Source organism: Choloepus didactylus, chromosome 2, assembly GCF_015220235.1.
Source record: "Choloepus didactylus isolate mChoDid1 chromosome 2, mChoDid1.pri, whole genome shotgun sequence".
NCBI lineage: Eukaryota > Metazoa > Chordata > Mammalia > Pilosa > Megalonychidae > Choloepus > Choloepus didactylus.
This window is the reverse complement of record NC_051308.1, coordinates 156,580,369-156,604,279: the sequence shown is the minus strand read 5'-3', so window position 1 is coordinate 156,604,279 and position 23,911 is coordinate 156,580,369. Positions and strand designations below refer to the sequence as shown.

Sequence of the window (23,911 nt, the reverse complement as noted above, 5' to 3'; positions counted from 1 at the left end):
AACTCTGCTCTTGGCTGGGACCAAATTGCAAGTCTTTGAGGCTTTCTGTAATGGGCTTCTTAGAATAATTGTTTTAGAAAAAAAGAAAAAGATTTAAAAGAAAGGAAGGAAGGAAGGAAGGAAGGAAGGAAGGAAGGAAGGAAGGAAGGAAGAAAGAAAGAAAAGAAAGAAAGAAAGAAAGAAAGAAAGAAAGAAAGAAAGAAAGAAAGAAAGAAAGAGAGAGAAAGAAGGGCCCAGTATGATTTATAGTCCTTGCAGATCTACTGGGCTATTGAAATGCTAAAAGACAAGGAGTTGAGGGTGATTAAGGAATAATTAAGAAAGCAGAGAAACCAGCTTCTCAGGCAAGGATCCTTGCCCCCTGGATTTGCATATGTGCCCATCTCTGTATTAAGTTCACCTGAACTCCAAAAAGTCTCTGTTTTCATTTTGTTTTGTTTTTTTTGTTATTGTTGTTAGGCTTTTGTTTTGTTTTGTTTTGTTTTTTGCTGTTTTTGCTAGCCCTGTCTCTTCTCTGCTGGGCTGACTGCTCCCAGATTCTCTGGTGTCTGATGTCAGTTTATCCATGGTTACAGTTTTTGTTCCAGAGTCTGAGTTTGTTAATCAGTGTTTCATGTGCAGTTCTCCCTCCTGGTTCCCAGCACCAATGGCCCCTCCTCCCATGGGATTGTGCCTGGCAGGGAAGGGCGCAGGCCCCATGGCCATGAGAACTTACAAATTTCACTGATCTCAGCTGTTCCATGTATTTGTGAGTGTTGTATGAAGTATGTCCAACCTCAAATTCATCTGCAGTGTCCAGTCCATGCAGTTCCTGGCTTTTACCAACTACCCCAGAGGAGTAACTGAAATCGACACCTCACTACTCCACCATCTTGCCCTGCCTCCCCTCAATCCCTGCTTTCTTTTGATTGCAGTTTGCATGAAATATTTTTTCCATCCTTTCACTTTCAGTCTCTTTGTATCTCCAGGTCTAAGATGAGTCTCTTGTAAACAACATACCGCTGTCATATTTTTTAATCCATACTATCAGTCTATACCTTTTAATTGGAGAGTTTAATCCATTCACATTCAAAGTTATTACTGTGAAAATAGTTCTTGAATCAGCCATCTTATCCTTTGGTTTTTAGTTGTTAGATCTACTTTTTTTCCCTCTCTCCTTTTTTCCTTTAAGTTACCCTTACTAATACTCTTCAGTTAAGTTACCCTTACTAATACTCTTCAGATCTGTGCTCTTCTCCAGACCTTTCTCTCCATTCTTTTTTTCTCAGCTGGTAGAGTAACGTTTAGTATTACTTGTGGTGCCAGTCTCTTGTTAACAAATTCTCTCAGCATTTGTTTGCCTGTGAAAACTTTAAACTCTCCAATTTTGAAGGAGAGCTTTGCTGGATAAAGAATTCTTGGCTGGCAGTTTTTCTCTTTCAGAATTTTAAATATGTCATACCACTGTCTTCTTGCCTCCAATGGTGCCTGCTGAGTAGTCAATACTTAGTCTTATGTTGTTTCCCTTGTATGTGGTGAATCCCTTCTCTCTTGCTGCTTTCAGAAGTCTCTCCTCTTCAGCACTTGACAATCTAATCAGTACAGGTATTGGAGTAGGTTTACTTGGATTTATTATTTTAGGAGTTCATTGGGCATCTTTAATTTACATATTTCTGTAGTTCAGAAGGGTTGGGAAGTTTTCACCAACAATTTCTTTGAATACTCTTCCTAGCCTTTTACTCTTTTCTTCCCCTTCTGGGACACCAGTGATTCTTATATTTGTGCACTTCATGTTGTCCATTTTTTCCGATGATCCATTTCAAATGTTTTTATTTTTCTCACCATTTGTTTTTTATGCTCTCACTTTTCCATCACCCAATCTTTGAGGTCACTAATGTGTTCCTCTTCTTCTTCAAATCTGGTATTATGTGTTTCAAGAATATTTTTAATTTGATTAACAGTATCTTTTATTTCTGTAAGATCTGCTATCTTTTTTTGATTCTTGAAAATTCTTCTTTATGCTTTTCTAGGATCTTCTTCATGTCCTTTATATCCTGAGCCATAATATGATGCTTCTGTGTATTTCTTTGATTAATTGCTCCAAATTCTGTGTCTCTTACAGATTTTTAATTTGTTCATTTAGCTTTTCCATATTGTCTATATCCTTCAAGTGCTTTGTAATTTTCTTCTGGCTTTGGGACATTTGCTTGTCTTGATAGGGTTATTTTTGGAAGTGCAGAATTAATTGAGTATTCATAGATAACTTGGTTTGCTGGAGTGCAGTTTCCCTAACCTACCAGTAGGTGGTGCTCTCAAGGAGGTCTTCCCTAAACTTCTCCTATATGGTGGGTGGAGTCCAATCCATGAGGGGAACCAGTCAGTGCTCCAGATCTCCCTGAGCTCTGGAGAATCCTTGTCTTGGAGCTGCAATGTGGGCCCCAAAGAGGTAGGCAGGGAGCCTGATCCAGGGCACCCCGCAGATGGGACATGGGTCCTGCCTGCTGGTTCTCTGCCTGCCCTGCACCTGCAAGTCTCTGGGATGTGTGAAGGACTCCCAATCACCAGTATGGCACCTCTCCCCTCCCCACTTCTTGCCACTGCACCTCCCCAGACTTCTGTTGGGGGAGAGCAATGACAGCCTACTGGATTCCCTCACGGGAGCTCCCTGCTGTCTGACTGTGGAGGATCACCCCCCAGCAAATTGTCAAGGTAGGTGAACGGGAGTGGAGAGCCGCTGCTCACTCCCTTGCCTGAAGGCAATTTTGCTGCTGCTGGCCTGGGTAGGGGGCGGTTCAGACAGGGAACACACTTACCATGTCCCTCCAGCTGCCATCTCTCCTCCATTTTTCTTGGTGTCCCTTCCATATACTGTGAGTGACCCTCTATGGCTGGTCACACCCTGGAACCACGGTCCTTCATGTCCTCAGGAATCTTTCTAGTTACTCTGATGGAGGAGAAACCTGTTTTGCCTCACCTACTCTGCCATCTTCCCAGAAGTCCCCTAACAATGCTTTTTCACTAATTAAAATAATTGTAGCTATGCCACAACCAAATCTTTTGAGGATATATTCTCTGACAAGAAATCTATAAATAACTTCAAGCCAAGATGGTACACGGAGGAAGTGCTTTCACAGATTCCCTCCTCCAGATGCCTACAGCTCATTTACCACTACAAGACCAGCAGGAGAGGTATATGGAAAAGGGGAGCCTCCAGCCATTACTCTAAGCAAGACAGCAGCTGTTTTAATCACAGTAGAGAACTCAGCCATTGCATATATTTGGAAGTTCCACTTAAAATTTAACCCTACAATTTCTTGAAAAACAGATATTGCTCTGATAGGAAACCTTAACTTTTTCTCAGAATAGGGTTTGTGTGGTACTCATAAAAGAATTAAAACTTTGATATAATGAATATCATAATATAATGAATAATGTTTTCAAAAATGTTAACGGTTAGGCTGCTTCAAAAACTAACTGTCATGCATTTTCAGGTGTTCCACAGGTATTTCTGGTATAAATAGATTTCATAAGTGTCAAGGAGACAGCTGTATAACTAGAACATGCAGACGCGATTCTCAGACCGGACTGTATGAAAAAGGTTGTCAGTTTTTCCCTGATAAAGATCAAACTGAAAAGGCATCCATAATGTTTATGCAAAGTTTTGAATCTGTAAGTATGCCAATCATTGTGTCTAGAATTTATAACCAAAGGACATGCTATCATGTTTTTAAAATATCTGTCCAGGTGACCTGAAGGATTAAGTGTACTACTATAGAGTTCTTTCAATATTGGGTAGCATATAGTAAGCACCCAATTAGTATTAGTTTTTTGCTGTTGTTATTTTTATAATTGAAAATTCACCTTACTATAAAGTCCTATTAATGTTGATTCCTCATTGAATCATATTTCATTCAATAAATATATTTGCAGAAGAGATTTTTTATTTTTTTTCTTTGTAGTTATATTTTAAATGCATGGTAAGTAAAAATTACATTTTTCATCTTATTAACCTTTCAGGTTATTGAATTCTGTAATGAAAAAAACCATAACCAAGAAGCTCCAAGTTTACAAAACAACAAGTGTGACTTCAGAAGCACATGGGAGGTGATCAGCAAATCTGAGGATTTTAACCACACCGTGCCAATGCAGGAACCACCTCCTTCCCCTGTCTTCTCATTGCTGAGGATCATGCAAAGAATTGTGTGCTTAGTTCTTGATAAGTCTGGAAGCATGGGGGTAAGCTTCGCGGCCCATTTTTCCTAGATGAAGGGAACTAGCTTAAAAATACTCTACACTCTATCTGCATCTCGGTTGTTCTAAATTTCATGGTGGCCTAAAGTTCCATCACCTCCAATGGTCATGACTTCAGGAGGGGCAGAGAAATATTCTAATGAAAGACAGAAGCCAATGGAGTTAAGTAGAACTAACCCAATTCCAAAAAATGGAGGGTTTACTGAGAAGAGTTTTGAGGCCCTTTAGTAAAGTTTTAGTTGGAGGATCAGAACTAGAGATTGAAATACAGAAACTGTTTCTAACCATGCCCACTTTACGTACTGGAAATACTTGGTAGACATGAGGATAGAGTGGATTCAGGGCTGCTGAACTCCATATTCCAGGTCAAGGAACATGATCAACTAGGAGGGTTCTTAACATGGCTTTATCTAATTTGTGCAACCTTTATAAATGACCTCCTTATGCTCAAAGACACAGACTAAAATCATCACCATGAAGAATATATGGCCAGATCCAGCTTTTCATTTCTTCTACAATATTCAGTGTCTACTCTGTGATAGGCATTGTGCTAGGCTCTGGGAATAGTGGCCCATATCCTCGAGGAGTTTATAGTTGAATAAAGAAAGTTTTCTCCTCCTTTCCCCATCACCTGGTTAATTCATACTCATCCTTCAAAATTTGGTGCTATACTATCCCATAATACACATAACTATTTTCCAATTATCATTTGCAAAAGTTGATAATTTCTTTCTTTAAAAAACAATCACTACTCATAGAAAATTCTTATCAACAAATTATGTTCACTCATTTTCATGTTATCTCCTATTATCTTCCTGTCAAACATTATTTGGTTGTTTTCTTGTGCTTTTTATTCAGGGTAGCGATCGCCTAAATCGAATGAATCAAGCAGCCAAATATTTCCTGCTGCAGACCATTGAAAATGGATCCTGGGTTGGAATGGTTCAATTTGACAGTAATGCCAACATCAGAAGTAAGCTAATCCAAATAATAAGCAGCAATGAAAGAAACAAGCTCTTGGAGCTGTTACCTACAGAGGCTTCAGGAGGAACATCCATCTGCTCTGGAATAAAAACAGCATTTCAGGTGAAAATATTCCTGCAAATATAGTTTATGCATTTTTTGTATTTCAAGACATTTCTATGCTAAGTGTTGCTGCACATACTTACTGCCTAATTAAAGAATTATTTCTAAGAAGCAGAGTTCTAAGCACATAGAAAAAACTCAATTTTTAAAAAAATGAATCAGTGAATCAGTGAATAAACTGATGTGTTAATAAATGTCTATAAAAGTCCCACAAGATTTTATGTTCAATGAGGTTGTCTTGTTACTATGCCAAAGTAGTTGCTCAATAAATGTTTGGTAGATAAATGAATGTACTTGGGCAGCAAAAGCCACCAACTTTTAGGGAAATTAGCAAGTTATACGGTATGATTACACTTTGGGCCAATCCTCATATCAGTTTCTGGGACATTCAGTCAGGGCAACCTGATGTTTATCTATTAGAGCAGATGTAGCAAGGCCTCTTAGACATATTTAGGGTAAGGCATTTTTGTTAGAGTATGAGCATTGACGTTAGAGTCTTGGCTCTGCTTCTTACTAGCCATGTGATCTTAAGCAGTTTTCCAGTTTCTTTACACTCCTGGAGTCCTGCACACTCTTAGATACATTTTACATTTAACATGCTTAGATCAATATTTACTATATCATATACTAGACATAAATTCACACCTAACTTATTATGAATGTTACTTTTAACCAAATGATCACCTTGAACTCACAATATCAATTCCGTCAGTTTCCTCCTTAGAAATTTTACTTTCTCTTCACAGTCTATAAAGTTAAAAACTGTCCCCACATATCTTTCCAGCCCTATTTCTCAGTTCTTCCCTCCTCGTGGCTTATGCTACAACCAAATCTCTGCACTCATTGTTCTCCAAGTCTACTGTGTACTGACAGCTTTCGTGCATTTGCCCATGCATTTCCTGTCTAAAATGCTCCCTTCTCTCCCATTGTTGTGTGTTAAAATCCTACCAATTATTCAAAATCCTTTCTCCTTCATGTAGCCTTTTCTGTTACTACCAACAACATTGAATCTCCCTCTGACATGAATCGCATGGCATTTTAGCAGAGGTTTATGTATTAGTCAGGGTTCTCGAAAGAAACAGAACCAGTCAGATAGAGATAAAGCTAAAGCTAATAGAGATTGAGACAGAGATAGAGAGATAGAAAATGAGATTTAGTTCAAAGAATCGGCTTATACCATTGTGGTGGCTGGCAAGCCTGAAATGTGTAGGGCAGCCCAGCAGACAGGAAACTTTTGGGGAGGACCTTATGTTGCTGTCCACAAGTAGAATTTCTTCTTTCTTAGGGAAATCTCAGTTTTGCTCTTAAGGCCTTTCCTTGATCGGAGGAGGCCCATCCATAGTATTGAGGATACTTTCCTTTACTAAAGTCAATGATTGTAGATGTTATAACCACATCTACAAAAGACCTTCACAGCAACACCTAGGTTAGTGTTTAATTGAATAACTAGTTACAATAGCCTAGCCAAGTCAACACATAAAACTAACCATTAATTTGTAACATAAAGGCTGGGTTTAAATTCTCATTTATTAGTTTTGTTACCCTAAGCATGATTCTTAACCTCTCCCGTTCTCAAGCTCTCAATTGCCTCAACTGTCTCTAGCTCTCAATTGCCTCGTCAGTAAAACTAGAAAATGAAAGCTAGGATGTAGAACTGTTTATTTATTCAATTATTCAATATGTTCAATATATATTTACTGGCTGTTAAGTGGCAAGAAATGCACTGGGCAAGACAATGGGATACGATAAATTCTCTGATCTACTGGCACATGCTCTTTCAGTGGGGGACAGATAATAAATAAACAAACAAATTAAAACAATAATTACAGAGAAAGTGTTGTGAAGCAACCAAACAGGGTGAAATGATAAGAGAGTAACTGCGAGAGGAGGGGAACTGCCCACTTTAGGTAGAGAGGTCAGTAAGACCCACTCTGAAGAGTTAACATTTAAGCTAAGACTTGAAGGATAAAAAGGAACCAATGGTTCTGGCAGAAGGAAAAGCACAAAATCCCATAGGAAACATGTGGAAAAGTACTGGATTACTCTAAGAAATGATAGAAGTTAATCGAGCTGGAATTTAGTGAATGAAGGGGTAGGAAATGTGATTGGAGAGGTAGACAAAGTTTATATCTTTCAAAACTTTAAAAGCTATGATAGGAGATTTGTATTTTATTTAATGCACAAGAGAAAGTTATTGAAAGCACTAAAGCACCAAAGAGAGATGATGCTTTTAGGAAGACAGCTCCACCCCATGTAAAATAGATTGTAGGGAGCAAGAATAGTAGTAGGGAGATAGGTTGGGAGCTTGGACTTGGATTAAATTACATAATGTATAAACACATTTAATGCATGGGAAAGGTTCAAACATGGTAGCATTATATTTTGTTATTGTTCTTGAGCTGTAAAATATTCCACCTTATATTTTAGTTGTGACTTTTTAATTCATCTCCACAGCTCCTAAATCTGTCCCAATGATCAGTAAATATTTTTAAATTGAATTCAATTTTTTCACATTGCTAATAGCACTAAAGGACTAAATATGCTTCATATAGAATAGAATCATAAATATATGGAACTGGAAGGGAGCTTAGGTGCATCTAGCTTAACTCTCTCATTTTAAATGTGAAGAATGTGGGGCTTGGAGAAGTTAAGTGATTTCTTGCCTAACATTACAAATCTACTCAGAAAGTGAAGTGATAACAAAGTTCCGTAAGTATTTAACTGAAATGCTCATGAAATGCTAAAGGAAAAGTTTCTTAATGTCTGCCTTCCTGTAAGCTCCATGAACACAGGTACCATGTAAAGTAGTTCTTGCTGAATGCCCAGCATCCAGCAGGGACTGACACATTGTAAGTGCTCAGGAAACACACTAATAAAAGAAAAAGAGAGGTGAAGGAGAGAGAACTCTACTTCATCACTGGATCTTCATTTTACACTCAAATGGGTGGGCCCGTATGGGATAGGAATGCTGTAACAGTGGGAAAATCTGTGGTACTTTAAAGTTTCTATTTTAAGTAGTTATATAAGCATTCCCCTGTATTTCACAGTTTGTGTTTAATACACATCAGAGCATGTGTCCCATATATTACAATATATGCAATTGTTATTCCTTGCCTCAAAACATGCAAAAATTGTAATGAAGGTAACCACTTTGTTCCCTGACATCAGCTTTATTAGAGATTTCTACATTCCAAGTTTTCTTCTGCAAATCTACACATGCCTCTACTCTTCCCTTCCATGCCCAAGAAAGCCACTGTGAATCCATTAGGTCATTTATTTTTCTCTTGACCCAGACTCATTTCCTCAAAATGGTGTGCCACAAGAAGCCACTACCAATTAAAAGTCTCAGAGAAGATGAAATATAGTTGCTAACCCAGGCTAAGTTCTCTTCATCCTATCCTGCAGAAGGCTAGTATTCAGAACTCTGAATTTTCAAATTGTTTGACTTTGTAGTTTGATGTAGGAAAAGGGTTCAGACTACAAATGGACTCAATAAATATCATTCATGTCTTTGAGCACCATCATAATTCTTTGAGCAGCTGATTGGTTCTGTACTAGTTATTTTTGCAGGTAAAATAAAAATTATAGAAAAAGTACCTCACCTCAAGATGCTTAGAACTTTGCATGTATCATATGTTTAAGCATAATGAGGGTTCCCTAGTTTGGACTCTGAATTTCTTACATTTTTCTTTCTGAAAGGTCATACATTGGCTTTTGTTGTATTCAAATTGATTCTTAACAAATCTAACTGTATATAAAACTGACTTTGTACACTAAAGGTTTGTCACAGGGTAGTCCAGTCAAACAAAGCAGAAGAATATTTAATTCCACTTTCCCAAATTATATTTTTGGTGTCTGGTTGACTAGAGTCCCATGGGCTGAAATACCACTCCCATTTAATTAAGCAGTATTCTATATAACTCTGCATCCACAGAACTCTATAAAGTAAACATTCCCTGTAGCAGGTAGAAAGAAAAAAGAAAAAAAAAAAGAATCTATGATTTTAAAACAGAGTGTATATCATATTCTTCACAAATTCATTCCTTTCTGATTCTCAATTGGTCCATTTGATCTATGGACATTTGGTAATTAATGCCCTGAATTATGTTTACAGGTGATTAGAGAGAAAGATCCCCAAATAGATGGATCTGAAATAGTGCTGCTGACCGATGGGGAGGACAGTACTGTAAGGAATTGTATGGAAGAAGTGACACAAAGTGGGGCCATCATTCATTCGATTGCTTTAGGACCACTTGCTGATGCAACAATAGGACAGATGAGCAATGTAACAGGTAAAATATGACCTATAGTTTCTAGTCCTTTGATAGCAATGCATAAATGTAGAGACCAAAAACTCAACCACTCTCAAGCTTCTACTCTGGCAAAGGCACTGTTCCAGGAGCTAGGGACCAGAATTGAACTAGACATGATCTTTGCTCTCAAGCTGCTCACTATCCAGCTAGATGGAAAGACAAACAAAACTATTAAGTACATAAGAGAATCAGATAACATTCCTTCATTACAAGAGGAACAAATAGGAATAAAGTTCTATGTAGAGCAGAGGAAACCAATAATTCTCTCAGGGTTGGATTGGAGTCAGGGAAATAAGGCATCAGAGATAAGGTGACTTCTGTGCTTGGCCTTGAACAAGGTGTTGAATTTCTCTGGGAGTAGAAAGGATTACGAGAAAAAGATCAAGCCATAAGCAAAAAAAACCATGTGGGATGACGATGCAAGGCATGTTGAAGGAACTGTGGGAAATTCAGTGAAACCAGAGCATTGGCTGTGGGATGAGGAGATGGGGTTAACAGAAGTTCAAGCTGAAAAGATCTAAATAAAAAGAAGGTTTCTAGAAAAAAAAAATGCAGAAAAAATTAATTTAAGGCAGCTGTTATCTTTGATCCACAGACATTTGATGAAAATGGATTACATGTCTCTAATGCCTTCTTAAACATGGTAGAGAATACATAATTTTAAACTGTCAGGATGACATATGGATAATAATTATAAATATTAATTATCATAATGAGTTGGCTACATATATATATATATATATATATATATTGCTCTTTAAATATATATATTTGCTCTCTAAGTTTTATAAACTTCCATTGTTTTCAGAGTGCTTTCATGGCCATTGTAAAATTTATTTCTGTCCCACGTAGCCCCCAAAAGTAGTACTTTTTTGGACTTATCTCTGATGTTTCCAGTTTATCTATTTCCTTTTTCACCAGTTATTGTCACAATACCCAATTATAGCTGCTCTTTAACCTTTCTAATTTTGTGATTCTGAGATACTGCGGCTGGAAAATCTGAACATCAGTATTGTTAGAACTATACCTTAAAGCCACTTAAGGGCTGTGTAAAGTCTCTGAGCTTTAATATGTGGAATTGTAACAACTTTTTAGTATTCTATGGTGATTTGATGTACTTCATTTAGTAAAGTGTTCCAGAGAAATGTGGTATTAAGGTAGCTTACACTTCTGATATGACATTTGTGAGTTAACATTTGAGAGTAAATCTTTACAACTATCTGATTTCAGTCTATTTTAATATTTACTGAAACGGATTTTTGTTTATATTTTTACTTTACTAATCATTATAGTGTGATAAGTACTTATTTTTTAGAGAATAACTTTGCTAATGTATTACATTTTAGGAGGACAGTATTATTATGCTTCAGATGAAGCCCAGAGCAATGGCCTTGTTGATGCTTTCGGGGCCCTTGCATCAGCAAATGCCGATGTCTCCCAGCAGTCTCTTCAGGTCAGAGTTCCCTGGAGGAACATGGGGTTTTCATGTTTGCACTAAGCCATGACTAAGAAAGAGAATTTTTTGATTATATATTTTGAATACTATATTTTTCTGATAGTAAATGTTAAATTAAAATCAAAACTTCAGTCTGGAATAGAAAATATTCATAAATCAACCCAACATGGTAAAATGAGAGTTCGTGTGCACGACAATAGTAAATGCATGAAAGTGGAAACAAATTATACAAAAAAAAGCATGTCTAATAATTCTGATTTCATAATGTTAACAAATATTTACCATGTAATAAGCCATTGCATAAAATGGATTCACTATTTTTTTCTAAATAGATATTACTTTTAATTTCCATTTTCAAGAATTGTTTTCTCTATTTTATCATTAAGACCAAGCCTGAATTTTCACACTAGAAAAGTAGGAGCAGTACTCTTGATATGAATCAAGAGACCGAGGCAAGTCCCTTAAACAATTAGGGTCTCAATTTCCTCATTTGGAAAATGAAACCATGTGCTATCTCTGATATCTCTGACCTAAAATTCCTTGAGACACACTACAAATTTTAAGCTTTTGGAATATTAAAAAAAAAGTCAAAAAATAACTTCAAATTTGTGCATTTCTAGTCTTTCTAGTTGCACTAATCAAATAAATAAATACGTAAATTTGAAAGAAAGATTGTGAAAAACCAGCACTAGCAGACATATCAATTGTGTGTGTGTGTGTGTGTGTGTGTGTGTGTTTTCTTTTACCATAGAAATTGGATTAAGGGATAGCATTTTATCCCCAAATTTAGACTTGCCAAATAATATAGCCCCATTTTTCTAGGCATTCATTTAAAAATCTCATGCTTCCAAGTTTTCAGTCCCTTCAATGCTAAGAAATAGATACAAAATTAACAACTGAACTCAAGAAACTGACTTGGACATGGAAGGAATGTATTTTGGAAAATAAACTGAGCAGGAGAAACAGAGTGTTCTGGTTTGCTAATGCTGCCATTTTGCACAATACCAGAAATGGATTGGCTTTTATAAAGGGGGCTTATTTGATTACAAAATTATAGACTTAAGGCCATAAAGTGTCCAAGGTAAGGCATAAACAATATGGTACCTTCACTGATGGATGTCCAATGGCATCCAGAAAACCTCTGTTAGCTGGGAAGGCACATGGCTGATATCTTCTTGCTCCCAGGTTGCATTTCAAAATGGCTTTCTTCAAGGACGTTTCTCTCTAGGTGTCTTGGGATATTCTCTTAGTTTCTCCCAGGCAAACTCTGGGCTAGCAAAAGTCTGCTTTCAATGACCATCACCAAACTGTCCCTCTTGGCTATAGCAGTGTCTGGGCCTGTGTGGCTCTTTTTAAAGAACTCCAGTGGTTTAATTAGGACCCATGCTGAATGGGCAGGGTCACACCTCCATGGAAATAATCTAATCAAAGGTATTACCCACAGTTGGGTGGGTCACATCTCCATGGAAACAACCTAATCCAAAGATTCCAACCTAATCAACATAATACTTCTGCCCCCATAAGATTGCATTAAAGAACATGGTGTTTGGGGGGACATAACACATCCAAACCAGCACACAGAGAGTGACTTATGATTGCGTATTTATAAGCCTTGTTTTTCTCTTATCTCTTCAGACAATTTTTTTACTGGCTTTTTATTTTATCCACCTTTCTTCTAAACTCAACTCTTTTTCTTATCTTCTTTACTTCAGTAGCACCATCATTTTGTTACTTAGGTCCAAACCCTTTGAATATATTTTAATTGAACAATGAACAATGTTAACATAACCTGTTGAGTCTTCCTTCAAAATATTACATTAAAACTTGCCATAGTCACTGAAACAAACCTATTTCCTCTACTCCTCAACAAAAAGGAGCACAGAAGTTATAGGATATGGGAGTAGTATAATATGTATGTACTGGTCTGGAGATCTGAACCATAGTTCTACACTGTAATCTGGACTCAAATTTGTCTGGAGATCTAACCAGCTAGATGAAGAATAAACTGAAGAAGAATAGAGGTCATTTTTGAGGTTTTCAACCTGATTGACTGAGAGAATGATGATATCACTGATTGAAATTGAGAAGTAGGAAGGGAGGGCTGATTTTGAAGATATTATTTTATGTTCTCTTTCAGCCTTGCTAACTTTGAGTGGATGTTAGGGCATTCAAATGGTATTCTCCAAAAGGCATTTAAAAATGTAAGAGGTCAATATTCCCATAGTCAGCTGTAAAGGAGACAGTTGGTACAGGAGGCACTCAAACTTTTGAGAATAGAGTTCTTAAAAGGTGGGGAAGGTGCAAGAAGCAAGTTATCTTCCCCTCACTTCAAATGCCTGTGGTTATTTCTTACATAGGAAAAGAACAAAAAAAAACCCCACAAATTTTCACAAGTTTAATGTAGATTTGTGTACTTTGGGGGTAGGATTTGGGAAAGTATGGAGGCCACCTAGGACCCATTACAATAAGCTAACATCAGTTGATTGGAACTTGGACTTGGCTGGTGGCAGGTGGGATACAGAGGAAAGGCTGCATCCCCCTTTTTACTTAGTTATCTTCCTCTAGTCCTGCTATGCAGCCAAAGCCCTCTTTCTTTCTTAGCCTTTTGAAATAGAGAGTCTAAAAAAGTCATTCACATTCTGATTTAACTTTATAATAATATAATAATACTTTGTCAACTAAAAGACATGTGCAGTTAAAGGAGAACTGGGACTTTTGTCAGAGCAATGATGATTCAGTGATAGAATTCACTCCCTTCCTTTAGCACTAGCGTGAAGGTGTTTCTGGCTTTGGACTAATTGTAGTAGTAGTTGGTCTAGAAGTGAAATTACAACCCCAGAAAGCCTCTTTTTGGTCAACAGATAAAGTTGGCTCTTCTTGACTAAGATCTATGCACAACGACTTTTGAAAAACCCTTTCTTCAAAGCTCCTCTCAGTGAAAGGTCTTACTTTCCTCTTCCTTTTTTTTTTCAGGATTCTAACCTTCATTGACTTAGGTTTGCCCTCTTTCTCTTCTTGTTGAATGCATTTATGGCCTAAGAGCCACTCACTCTACCATGCATGAAAAATTATTTCAAGATTTCACACCAGGAAAATAACCATGAGGGATGTCTTAATTATTTGCTTGTCTATGTTTTCTGACTTGAGGACCGCCACACTCTGTATAATCTAGCCACCAAGAAATATTTTTGGGGTCATCATGAAGATGGAAAAACTGAAGGTAGCACATGCACACACATACGCACACACACAGAAACACATGCACACTACAGCTAATTCTTCTCAATGTTTTTGGCAAACTTTAATGTTAAAGACCAGAGTGAGTGCTTGCCAAGACAATTGGGAAATAATAATAAGGTCATCTCTCCAACAGTAAAACACATGTTCTTGCTCTAATGCTTTCTCAAACCCTCTCCTTTCCTCAGACCCTATATTTCCACACTTTCTGATTGACAGCTGTCAGCTTCCAGAGTGTTCAAAAGCCTAAGGTGGTATACCATATTTAAGTTATTCTCAGGCCAGAAATTAAGAACTATCATTAAAAAAGAAAACAATAAAATTACTCTCTTCTCCAGTCATTAATTTTTAAAATATATTTAAACAGCTCGAAAGTACAGGATTAAAACTCGACAGTAATCTCTGGATGAATGGCACTGTAATAATTGATAGCACAGTGGGAAAGGACACATTCTTTCTCATCACTTGGGTCTATCAGCCTCCCAGTATTTCTCTCTGGGATCCCAGTGGAACACCAACGGCAAAATTCACACTGGACGACAATTCAAAAATGGCCTATCTCAGCATTCCAGGAATTGCAATGGTAAGCAATCTGCTTTTAGACTTCCTCTCATAAAATTTTTTAAAGACTGAAAATAAAATATTCAGTCTCATAAATGTAAATGTCAATATTTGTATCATCTTCAAAATTAAGAAAAAATAGAATGTACTTTCTATGTTTGTATGATAATGAAAATTGTGATGGGAGTGGAAAGAAAAGAAAGAATGTATGTATCAGGAGAATGGAAAACAATGGCAAAAATGTAGATTGGCTAAGTAGAACTTCAAAGAGGAAATGTGAGGAGTCTTTGCAATTTGGTGTATAGAGTTACAACTTCCTTGCTTATTAGGCCTCCCTAAGATTATAGAATCTGTGTACTCTGTCAAAGAATAAGGCCAAATAGGGGCAAACTTTTCAAAACTTATTTTTTCCAGGTGACATTTCACTAGGTATAGACACCATACATGATAGTAATGGGGGTGCCCTGACCTAAATGCCTCAGCTCTCATCTGAGATGATGCAAAAACTGTCCCAAACCTGTTTATTTTATACCACACTTATAAGATGTACTTTTACAACTGGACAATGGAAATACAGAAAATAGCTTGATCTTAGATCCTTACTACATTTCCATTGAATCTTTTAGGTGGGCATCTGGACTTACAGTCTTCAAGCCAAGGTAAAACCAGAAACGTTAACGATAACAGTAACTTCTCGGGCAGCCAATTCTTCTGTAACTCCAATCACAGTGAAGGCTAAAATGAATAAAGACACAAACAGCTTCCCCAGCCCAATGATTGTTTATGCAGAAATTCTACAAGGGTATCTGCCCATTCTTGGAGCCAATGTGACTGCCTTCATTGAATCAGAGAGTGGAAACATGGAAGTGTTAGAACTGTTGGATAATGGTGCAGGTAATTCACAGGTTTTATCATAACTCAGCATTTGTTATGGGGCCCTATGGCATGGTTGGGGAGTAGGACAGGCGCCAGAAGAACTGATACAGATTAAGGAGGAACAGAAGGACAGGCAGGGAAATACATATAAAGTTAGAATTCATTAAATGTACCTAATGTAATCATCATTGTTTGTCATCTAGACAGCCTATGGCTATGACCAATTAGGAAGGCTCCATTTAGGAGATTGAGGACAGTATCAAGAATGCTGAGAAGTATTTTCAGGTGGCTACCATCAAGGAAATCTGTCCAGAGAGAGTGAAGCCAGATGCCAGATGGGGTTAAGTGGAAGAGTTCTAAGTCCAGGAGAAGGGGGGAAGGGGATGTTGAGTGAGACAGCAAGAGTAATTTCCAACAGCAAGATCAGAAGTGTAAATATAGAACTGAGGCCCATGACAGGCAGAACTTCTACAAAGGAGAAATCATTACAGCAATACCAGGTACCAGGTCTGATTGACAGGATACAAGACATAGTACTGGCCAAACTCTGTCTCCCTGATCTGTATGGGTGAGTGGTGCTTAAAGACTAGTATCCCAGGTTCTGGACTGCTCAAGAAACTGAGCCTTCTGTTGGGAGGTCAGTGAGAGAGGAAATAACCATATTGATAACTATCTGAATTACCACAGTTTTCTATTAGTATCTTTTGCAATGTAATTAATTCAGCCATTTTATAATTCTATCTTCAACTAGGACTGGCCCTGAAAAAAATTTAGAAGGTAGAAAATTTAGAAGGTCTTCCATGCACCGCCCAATTCCCTACCTTCACACTTGCTACTTTCATCAATTATGACGATATTTTCACAACTATTCCCTGCCTCTTCCACCCCTTTCCCCAACCCCTCCCATGCTGCATCTTTTTTCATTTCTCAATGTTTACCAGATGACTATTTAGCTAATTTGGAACGACTTTACTGGTGATTAAGAAGGTACTGGTGATTAACAATGACTTAGAGTAGTGGTTCTCAGATGTCAGGCATGCAGAGGTATCACCTGAAAGGCTTGTTAAAACACAGATGGCTAGACCCCATGTTTAATGAATCTGGATTAGGACCTTAAAATTTGCTTTTCTAACAAATTCTACAGTGACACAGCAGCTGCTGGTCCAAGGTCCTAACTTTAAGACTCTCTGACTTGGAGTGTTAAACCCCTTGGGACATGTATTTGCAATTTAACAGATGATTCCAATGCTGGTGATATCAAGTATATTTATGATACAATATTCCAGCTCCCCCAAATGTTTATTCTAGTAGTAGGTAGGGTTTTCCACTGTCAGGCCAGGGAGTTAATGAATCAGTAGAAAAAGAAGTGAGGATAAGTGGATGAGGGTAAGTCTAATTAGATACTTTGTAGTTGAGTATGGTGAGATTAAATTCTAAGCAAAAACGTGTGTTCTCCAGTGGAGACCCCTTTGATTTGAACAGGGAATGACATAATTAGATATGTAAGCTGAAAGTAGATCATTTGGTTGAGAAATCTATAAGAAGGACACTATAATAATCTGCATATAAGATGAAAAGAGCCAGAAAAGTATTTATTATATATACATAAATATGTGTATATTATGTATGTATATATAAAATTATATATATGTATATCTGTATATCATAATAACTCAAGGATATCAGCTGAATAAGATACTGTCTTCTGGCAGAACAAAATGAAGATATTCTCCAATGGTCAGTTCTAAACTGGTGGCCCACTCCAGGGTATATATTAACTTATAAAGGCCATATGCTTTAGTTAGAAAATGCATGAATTTCTCTTTTTCTATGCAAAAATAATAATTTAATCATTCATTTCTGTAACTAGGTGCTGATTCTTTGAAAAATGATGGGGTCTACTCCAGGTATTTTATAAATTATACAGAAAATGGCAGATACAGTTTAAAAATACGGGCTCATGGAGGAACAAATGCTGTGCGAAGCTTAAAGCGTCCACTGAACAGAGCATTCTACATACCAGGCTGGGTGGTGGATGGTGAGTTACCTGTGATATCAGAAATCCAGGGCTGGCTAGAATAATATTTGTGAGTTGATATGACTAATTTTGCAAACATTTTACAACTCCAAGTATAATCTTTCCCATTTCTGTAATGAGGCTCTCAGTCATACTGAGGTTTGCCACTAAATTAATCTAAGCTTTGGTACAGTGTCTGGTGGTTCAAAAAATGGTAGCTATTATTATTAGTTGGGAGCACATTACCTATATCAGCAAAATAAGCCTAATTTTCAGGTCGGAAACAGGCTGGTATGTTGTGAGCCTAATTCAACCCAATAATAGAATTTATCCTTCAAATTACTTATGATGTAAAGTATAACTAAAAGAGTAAACATTTATTTGGGGTGTTTTTATTAAGTCAAAAGAAAAAATTGCATGGGTAAGGTGACAATAAGATATAAGAGCACATTCCTTGCTAGCTTTTGTCTTGTCCCTTAACTGTGATTTTTAGGAGCTTTCTATTGGCAGTGGGAGTATAATTGGAAGTATTCCTTATTGGCACTGAGAATATAATCAGAAGTATTCCTTAGTACTTACAGCAGAGAGGGAGGGACCTGGTACAAGTGGATGGAAGGGGCTGATAAAGATTTACCCAGATTTATTGCCAGCTTGGAGTTAATTTGGGAGGTAGAGCAATTCCTTTTTTTTTAAGTGGCAGTTATTGAATTATGTAACATTATTCCCATTCTGTGCACCCTTAGTTACAAAAGGATTAGTTATCTGAATCTACCCTACAGCATCCTAGTCAGGATGCTAAAAGAAGAATTCTGCCACCAATGAATTTGACAGTGCAAAGCCTGGGTCAATGAATCTCACGGTTCTTTAAGAACAGCGTCAACCATACACAAGTAGTATTTGATTTACCAAACTGCCTATAGACTTTCTGACAGAAGGATGGTGATAATGAGAATTAATAATACACACTTAAAGGGAAAGTAAAGTTCTGCTGAATTAGAGTTTACCTATTCAGAAAAAAATACCAGGACTTGGAAGACTCTAGAACACAGGCCTTCAAAAATAATGCTGAGTAACTGATTTCTCATAAACTTTCAAATTATTTATGGGTTACAGTTTAAGTGTAATTTTTTTCTTACTGAATTAACTTAACTTATGACAGTGTCACCACACTTGGTAAAAATGTGACTGTTTCTATGAAAAAAACTGGAAAAGACCAATGGATAGGAGAATTCAATTCATTCAGGTCTGAAAACACTAGTACTGTTGTGCCCGTTATAAATTAGGATGTTTTTAATGCAGGAAAAATTGAAGCAAACCCACCAAAACCGGAAATTGAGGATATTCAGACAACTGTGGAGAGTTTCAGCAGAACAGCATCCGGAGGTGCATTTGTGGTTTCGAATGTTTCAAAACTTCCCTTGCCTGATCTGTACCCACCAAGTCAGATCACAGACCTGGATGCAAGCCCTGATGGGGATCAAATTAGTCTAACCTGGACAGCACCAGGAGACAATTTTGATGTTGGAAAAGGTAAGGATGAAGTGTTCTGTGGTTTTGACTTAAGTGAAAGTTGCTCTTCTCAAAAGCAAGTGTGAAAAAGGGGATGGGGTAAAACTACTTTCAATTGACAGCTCAGCAAAGTATTAATTTTATAATCTGATATTTGTTTATCAATCCAACTTGACTCATTTTAACCTGGTCTGAAGTTTTCACAAAAGAAGATAGGATTTGGCAGAGTTTTAAAAGTCAGAATTCAGCTTTTAGTGAAAAATGAATAAGTAATATGAGGATGAGCTTGAAAAACTAAACAACATTCTTGCGGACAGTAAATAAAAAGGAATTTAAAATGATATGCTCTAGTTCTAAATTACATGTAACCTCTTTTCCTTAGTTCGACAGTATGTCATAAGAATAAGTGGAAGTATCCTTGATCTGAGAGACAATTTTGATGGTGCCCTTCAAGTAAACACTACTGGTCTGATACCAAGCGAGGCCAACTCCAAGGAAATCTTTGCATTTAAACCAGAAAATATCTCAGAAGAAAATGTAACCCACATATTCATTGCCATTCAAAGTGTAGATAAAAGCAATTTGACATCAAAAGTATCCAACATCGCACAAGTAGCCTTGTTTATTCCTCAAGCAGATCCTAGTCCTGATGATAATCATCAGAATCCTACTTATAATTCTGGAGTTAACATTTCTGTCCTGATATTGTCAGTAGTTGGGTCTGTTGCAGTTGTTAGTATTATTTTAAGTACCACCATTTGTATTTTAAACAAGAAAAGAAATGCAAGGAGACCAAGGACTGGGTTTTAACAAAACTAACAAAATTGAAGGATATTTGTTAATTTTTAATTTACCTTGTTTGATCATGAAGTCATAAAAATAATTTTAAGAGGTCTAGAAAGGATAATTTGATTAAATATCCATGAATATTTGAAAATTGATGTCAATATTAAAGGTAATAAATGTATTTACTCATTATTTTTTATTATATATAGTGATGAATAAAGATCCTTTTTCATACAGATTCCTGGTTGGGTTGTGTGTATTTGATACAAAAGTTTTCTAGAATGATATTTCAAACCTCATCAAGAGGTTAAATTTATCCATTTAGGCAGACAAAATGCAAGTGTAAAAAAGCAAAGGAGCCATATTTGGGAAAACATGAATTTAGTTTTCCTCCTACTAAGTATAAATTGATGATATTGGATTCACCTAGAATCTCCAATTATAGGCTACAATAGCTAACATCATATTTAATGCAGTTTATAGAAATTGAGAGTACCAGCACAGAAATCAGTCACTATTTGTCAAACTATACCTCTTCCTTCTTTCAAGCTCAATATAAATTTATATCTTTTCCTTTTCCCTAAAAAAGTCACACTGCCCTGTGTACTTTTTCTTTTGTTATAGAAGAGAATTTACTAAAGCTACTACATATGCCCTTGTTTTCAAAGAAAGAAAACTAAATATTTTTTAAACATATGATTTTAATTCATCACTCAGAGTCACAGCTAACACTATGATTCCAACAATTCACAGGCAACACTGGAATTCAAACTCATATCTGAATAATTTGAAAGACAATGCTCAAGGTACAATCCTCCACTGCATCCTGAAAGGACTTTAGGTCATGGAACAGATCCTGAGTTTCACTGACGTGTAGAGGGAATTGCTGCCAATCATTAAGTATGATCTAATTGACATTTCAAAACAGTTACTTTGGTTGCTGAGCGGTGAAGGAATCTGAAGCTACACGAATAGAAACAGTATTGTTAGGAGGCTATGACAATAGTCCATGGGGCGAGATGATTGTGGTTTGGCTACAATGATGGGAAAAATGGACACATTCAAAATAAAATTAGTTGGAATAGAGAACATATGGTCATAGATTGGACATGACAGATGAAGAAGAGTCAGCCAACAGGGAACTTAAGTTTCTAACTGAAAATATAGATTTATGGAAGTGATATTTACTGAGATGGGGAAGATTTAGGAGAAAAGGATTTTAATGGAGGGACTCAAGAACTCAATGTGAGTATGTTACATTTGAGGAACCTGTGAGTAAATACCAACTAGTGTTACACCAACAGTGGGATTCAAAGGCCTAGTATTAGACATTAAGTATGCATTGGAGATGCACATTTCAGAGTTGCCAGAATATTCATGACATACAGTAATGGGTGAGGTTGAGAAGAGCAGGTTTATGTGGTAGCCCATTGTCAGGCCAGCCAGAGGCCCCAGTGATGCAGTATGACATAGAACACCGTGTGTTCCAGGTTGCTAAAGCTACCAGAATGCAATATACAAGAAATGGATTGGCTTTTAGTAAGGGGATTTATTAGATTATAAATTTACAGTTGTAAGGCCATAAAAGTGTCCAAACTAAAGCATCAACAAGAAGATACCTTCAACTGAAGAAAGACTGATGGCATCCGGGACACCTCAGTCAGCTGGGAAGGTACATGGCTGTTGTCTGCTTGTCCTTTGCTCCTGGGTTGCATTGCTTTCAGCTTCTGATTCCAGTGGCTTTCTCTTTAAGTGTCTGTGGGTTCTCAGCTTCTTCAGGCTACATCTCTTAGCTTAGCATCTCCAAACATCTTTTTGTCTACATTTCTAAGTGTCTGGGTCTGTGTTGGCTCTGAGCTCTCTCTCTCCCTGAGCTCTCTTAAGGACTCCAGTAAACTAAGACCCACCTTGAATGGGTGGGGTCACATCTCCATGGAAACAATCTAATCAAAAGATCCCACCCACACTAGGTCTGCCCCCACAAGAATGGATTAAAAGAACATAGTCTTTTATGGGGTACATAACAGATTCAAACCAGCACATGGAGCATGTTACTACCACATACCATGGTGGAGAAACGATTTCCCTCATAAGAAAAGGTATGTCTTTGAGTTGAAGTATACAAGCTTATGGGTTCCTTGCTTCTACAAATGGTGTTTTCTCATTTGCATGAAGAATATGACTACCAAAACTCAGCTCCCTGAGGAACTGGAGAGGCACTGAAGAACTATATCCACCCATTTGCATGCTCATCTCATGTCATCTTGATAGGAATTTTTGCCTATTTGGAAGTAAACCAAAATGAAAGCCACATAATCTGAGTCCAGTGGTATTCCCTAACAGTCTGCAAAGTCAGACCAGACTTTTTGGCCTGCTTAGCAGGCTTAACAAGAAAGAACTTGTAGTTAAATAGGAACTGTCGGAGGAGAAAGGGAAAAGGAGATAAATAGGAGACCCCCGGTTATGAGATGGTTTGATGTAATCTCATGCTATTCACTGGAGAATGAGTGTCCACTAGGGCATTTGGGGATGTGGCTATTGAGGCAGAAGGTCTATTGCATGTTTAGTTACACAGTGGGCTGGCAACAGCTCAGCAAGTACTAATGACTATGGATGCACACGTGAATTTGGAAGAAGTTTGGGAGAAGGGAAGAGCATTACACCAGGTATATTTGTCACACTTTTTCCTTATTTCAGCTCAATGTAAGCATATATCCACTCCCTTTCCCTATGAAGAACCAAAATTCTGTGTCAGTAAGAGAAACACTACACAACACATATACCTTCCCTGTGTCCTTCTGTTTTAGTTTCCCTGTTGCTAAAGCAAATACCATGCAGTGGGTTGGCTTAAACAATGAGAATTTACTGGCTCATGGTCTTAGGGCTGGGAGAAATCCAAAATCAAGGTATCATCAAGGCAATGCTTTCTCCCAGAAGGCTGTAGCATTTTGGGATGGATGCCAGTGATCCTTGGTCCTTGGTTTTTCTGTCACATGGCAATGCACATGGTGGTCTCTTCTGGCTTCTCCCTTCTCTTCCAGTTTTCACTAATATTCAGCTTCTGGCTTCTCCCTCCCAAAATCTCTCTGTGTTACCTTCCCTATAAGCCTTTTAGTAATAGGATTTAAGATCCATTAAGGCATGGAGTAGGAAAGAGCAAGAATGCCAGCCCATCTGCATCTGTTTCTCACCTCCTCTAATCACTTCACCCTCTGACGGTTATGGCTGTTGTTTACTTTTGCCTTCTGAATTTCATGCAAGTTTCCTTTTCAACAACTCCAACCCAAATCATACGGGTTCCTGGGAAATGTAGAACTAGTTAATCCATGTTGATTCAGCAAAGCCACTACAAACATGGAAACTTGCAACTCTGACATGTTATAGCATTGCAAGGAATTTTTGTAAGTGGACCCTTCCCCCAGCCTAATAATTTTCATAAGGCAGCAAGCTGGACCTGGGTGACCTGATAAATTAACCACTCCACATTTGATGCATGGACTACAGAACTAACTTCTGGCCTACCTCCATGAGGAAGTATGGAGTCATTGGGGCACTGTGCCCACATATCCATTTTAATTCATATTTTGTTTATTGTTGATACTGCTTATTTGCTAATTCAGTAATGAACCCTAGTAAAATGAATGTAAGCTGAGTCCAAGTTGCCATTCTCACCCATCTCCATTGTGGTATGGCATAGCTCAGCCTGGGATTGATTCCTTGTGGTACTCAAATATTTAAAGATTGCATAGGGGAGGAGAAGCTGCCCAAAGGAAAAAAACAAATCTGAAAAGGAGCCTCTGAAGACATACGAGAAAAGTCAAGAGAGTGTGATATCACAGG

At 37.4% G+C, this 23,911-nt stretch overlaps 1 protein-coding gene across 1 annotated transcript in view; it reads left to right on the top strand.

Annotated features, from left to right (window-relative positions):
- CLCA4 (chloride channel accessory 4) overlaps positions 1-20,095 on the top strand; it is a 43,233-nt gene extending 23,138 nt beyond the window's left edge. Inside the window, exons 5-14 of the mRNA XM_037816035.1 lie at positions 3,471-3,648; positions 3,997-4,215; positions 5,089-5,316; positions 9,431-9,608; positions 10,976-11,082; positions 14,690-14,905; positions 15,510-15,777; positions 17,630-17,797; positions 19,076-19,306; positions 19,668-20,095. Coding sequence (XP_037671963.1) covers positions 3,471-3,648; positions 3,997-4,215; positions 5,089-5,316; positions 9,431-9,608; positions 10,976-11,082; positions 14,690-14,905; positions 15,510-15,777; positions 17,630-17,797; positions 19,076-19,306; positions 19,668-20,095 — 2,221 coding nt within the window. The remainder of the gene's footprint in view (positions 1-3,470; positions 3,649-3,996; positions 4,216-5,088; positions 5,317-9,430; positions 9,609-10,975; positions 11,083-14,689; positions 14,906-15,509; positions 15,778-17,629; positions 17,798-19,075; positions 19,307-19,667) is intronic.
- The last annotated feature ends 3,816 nt before the right edge of the window (positions 20,096-23,911 follow it).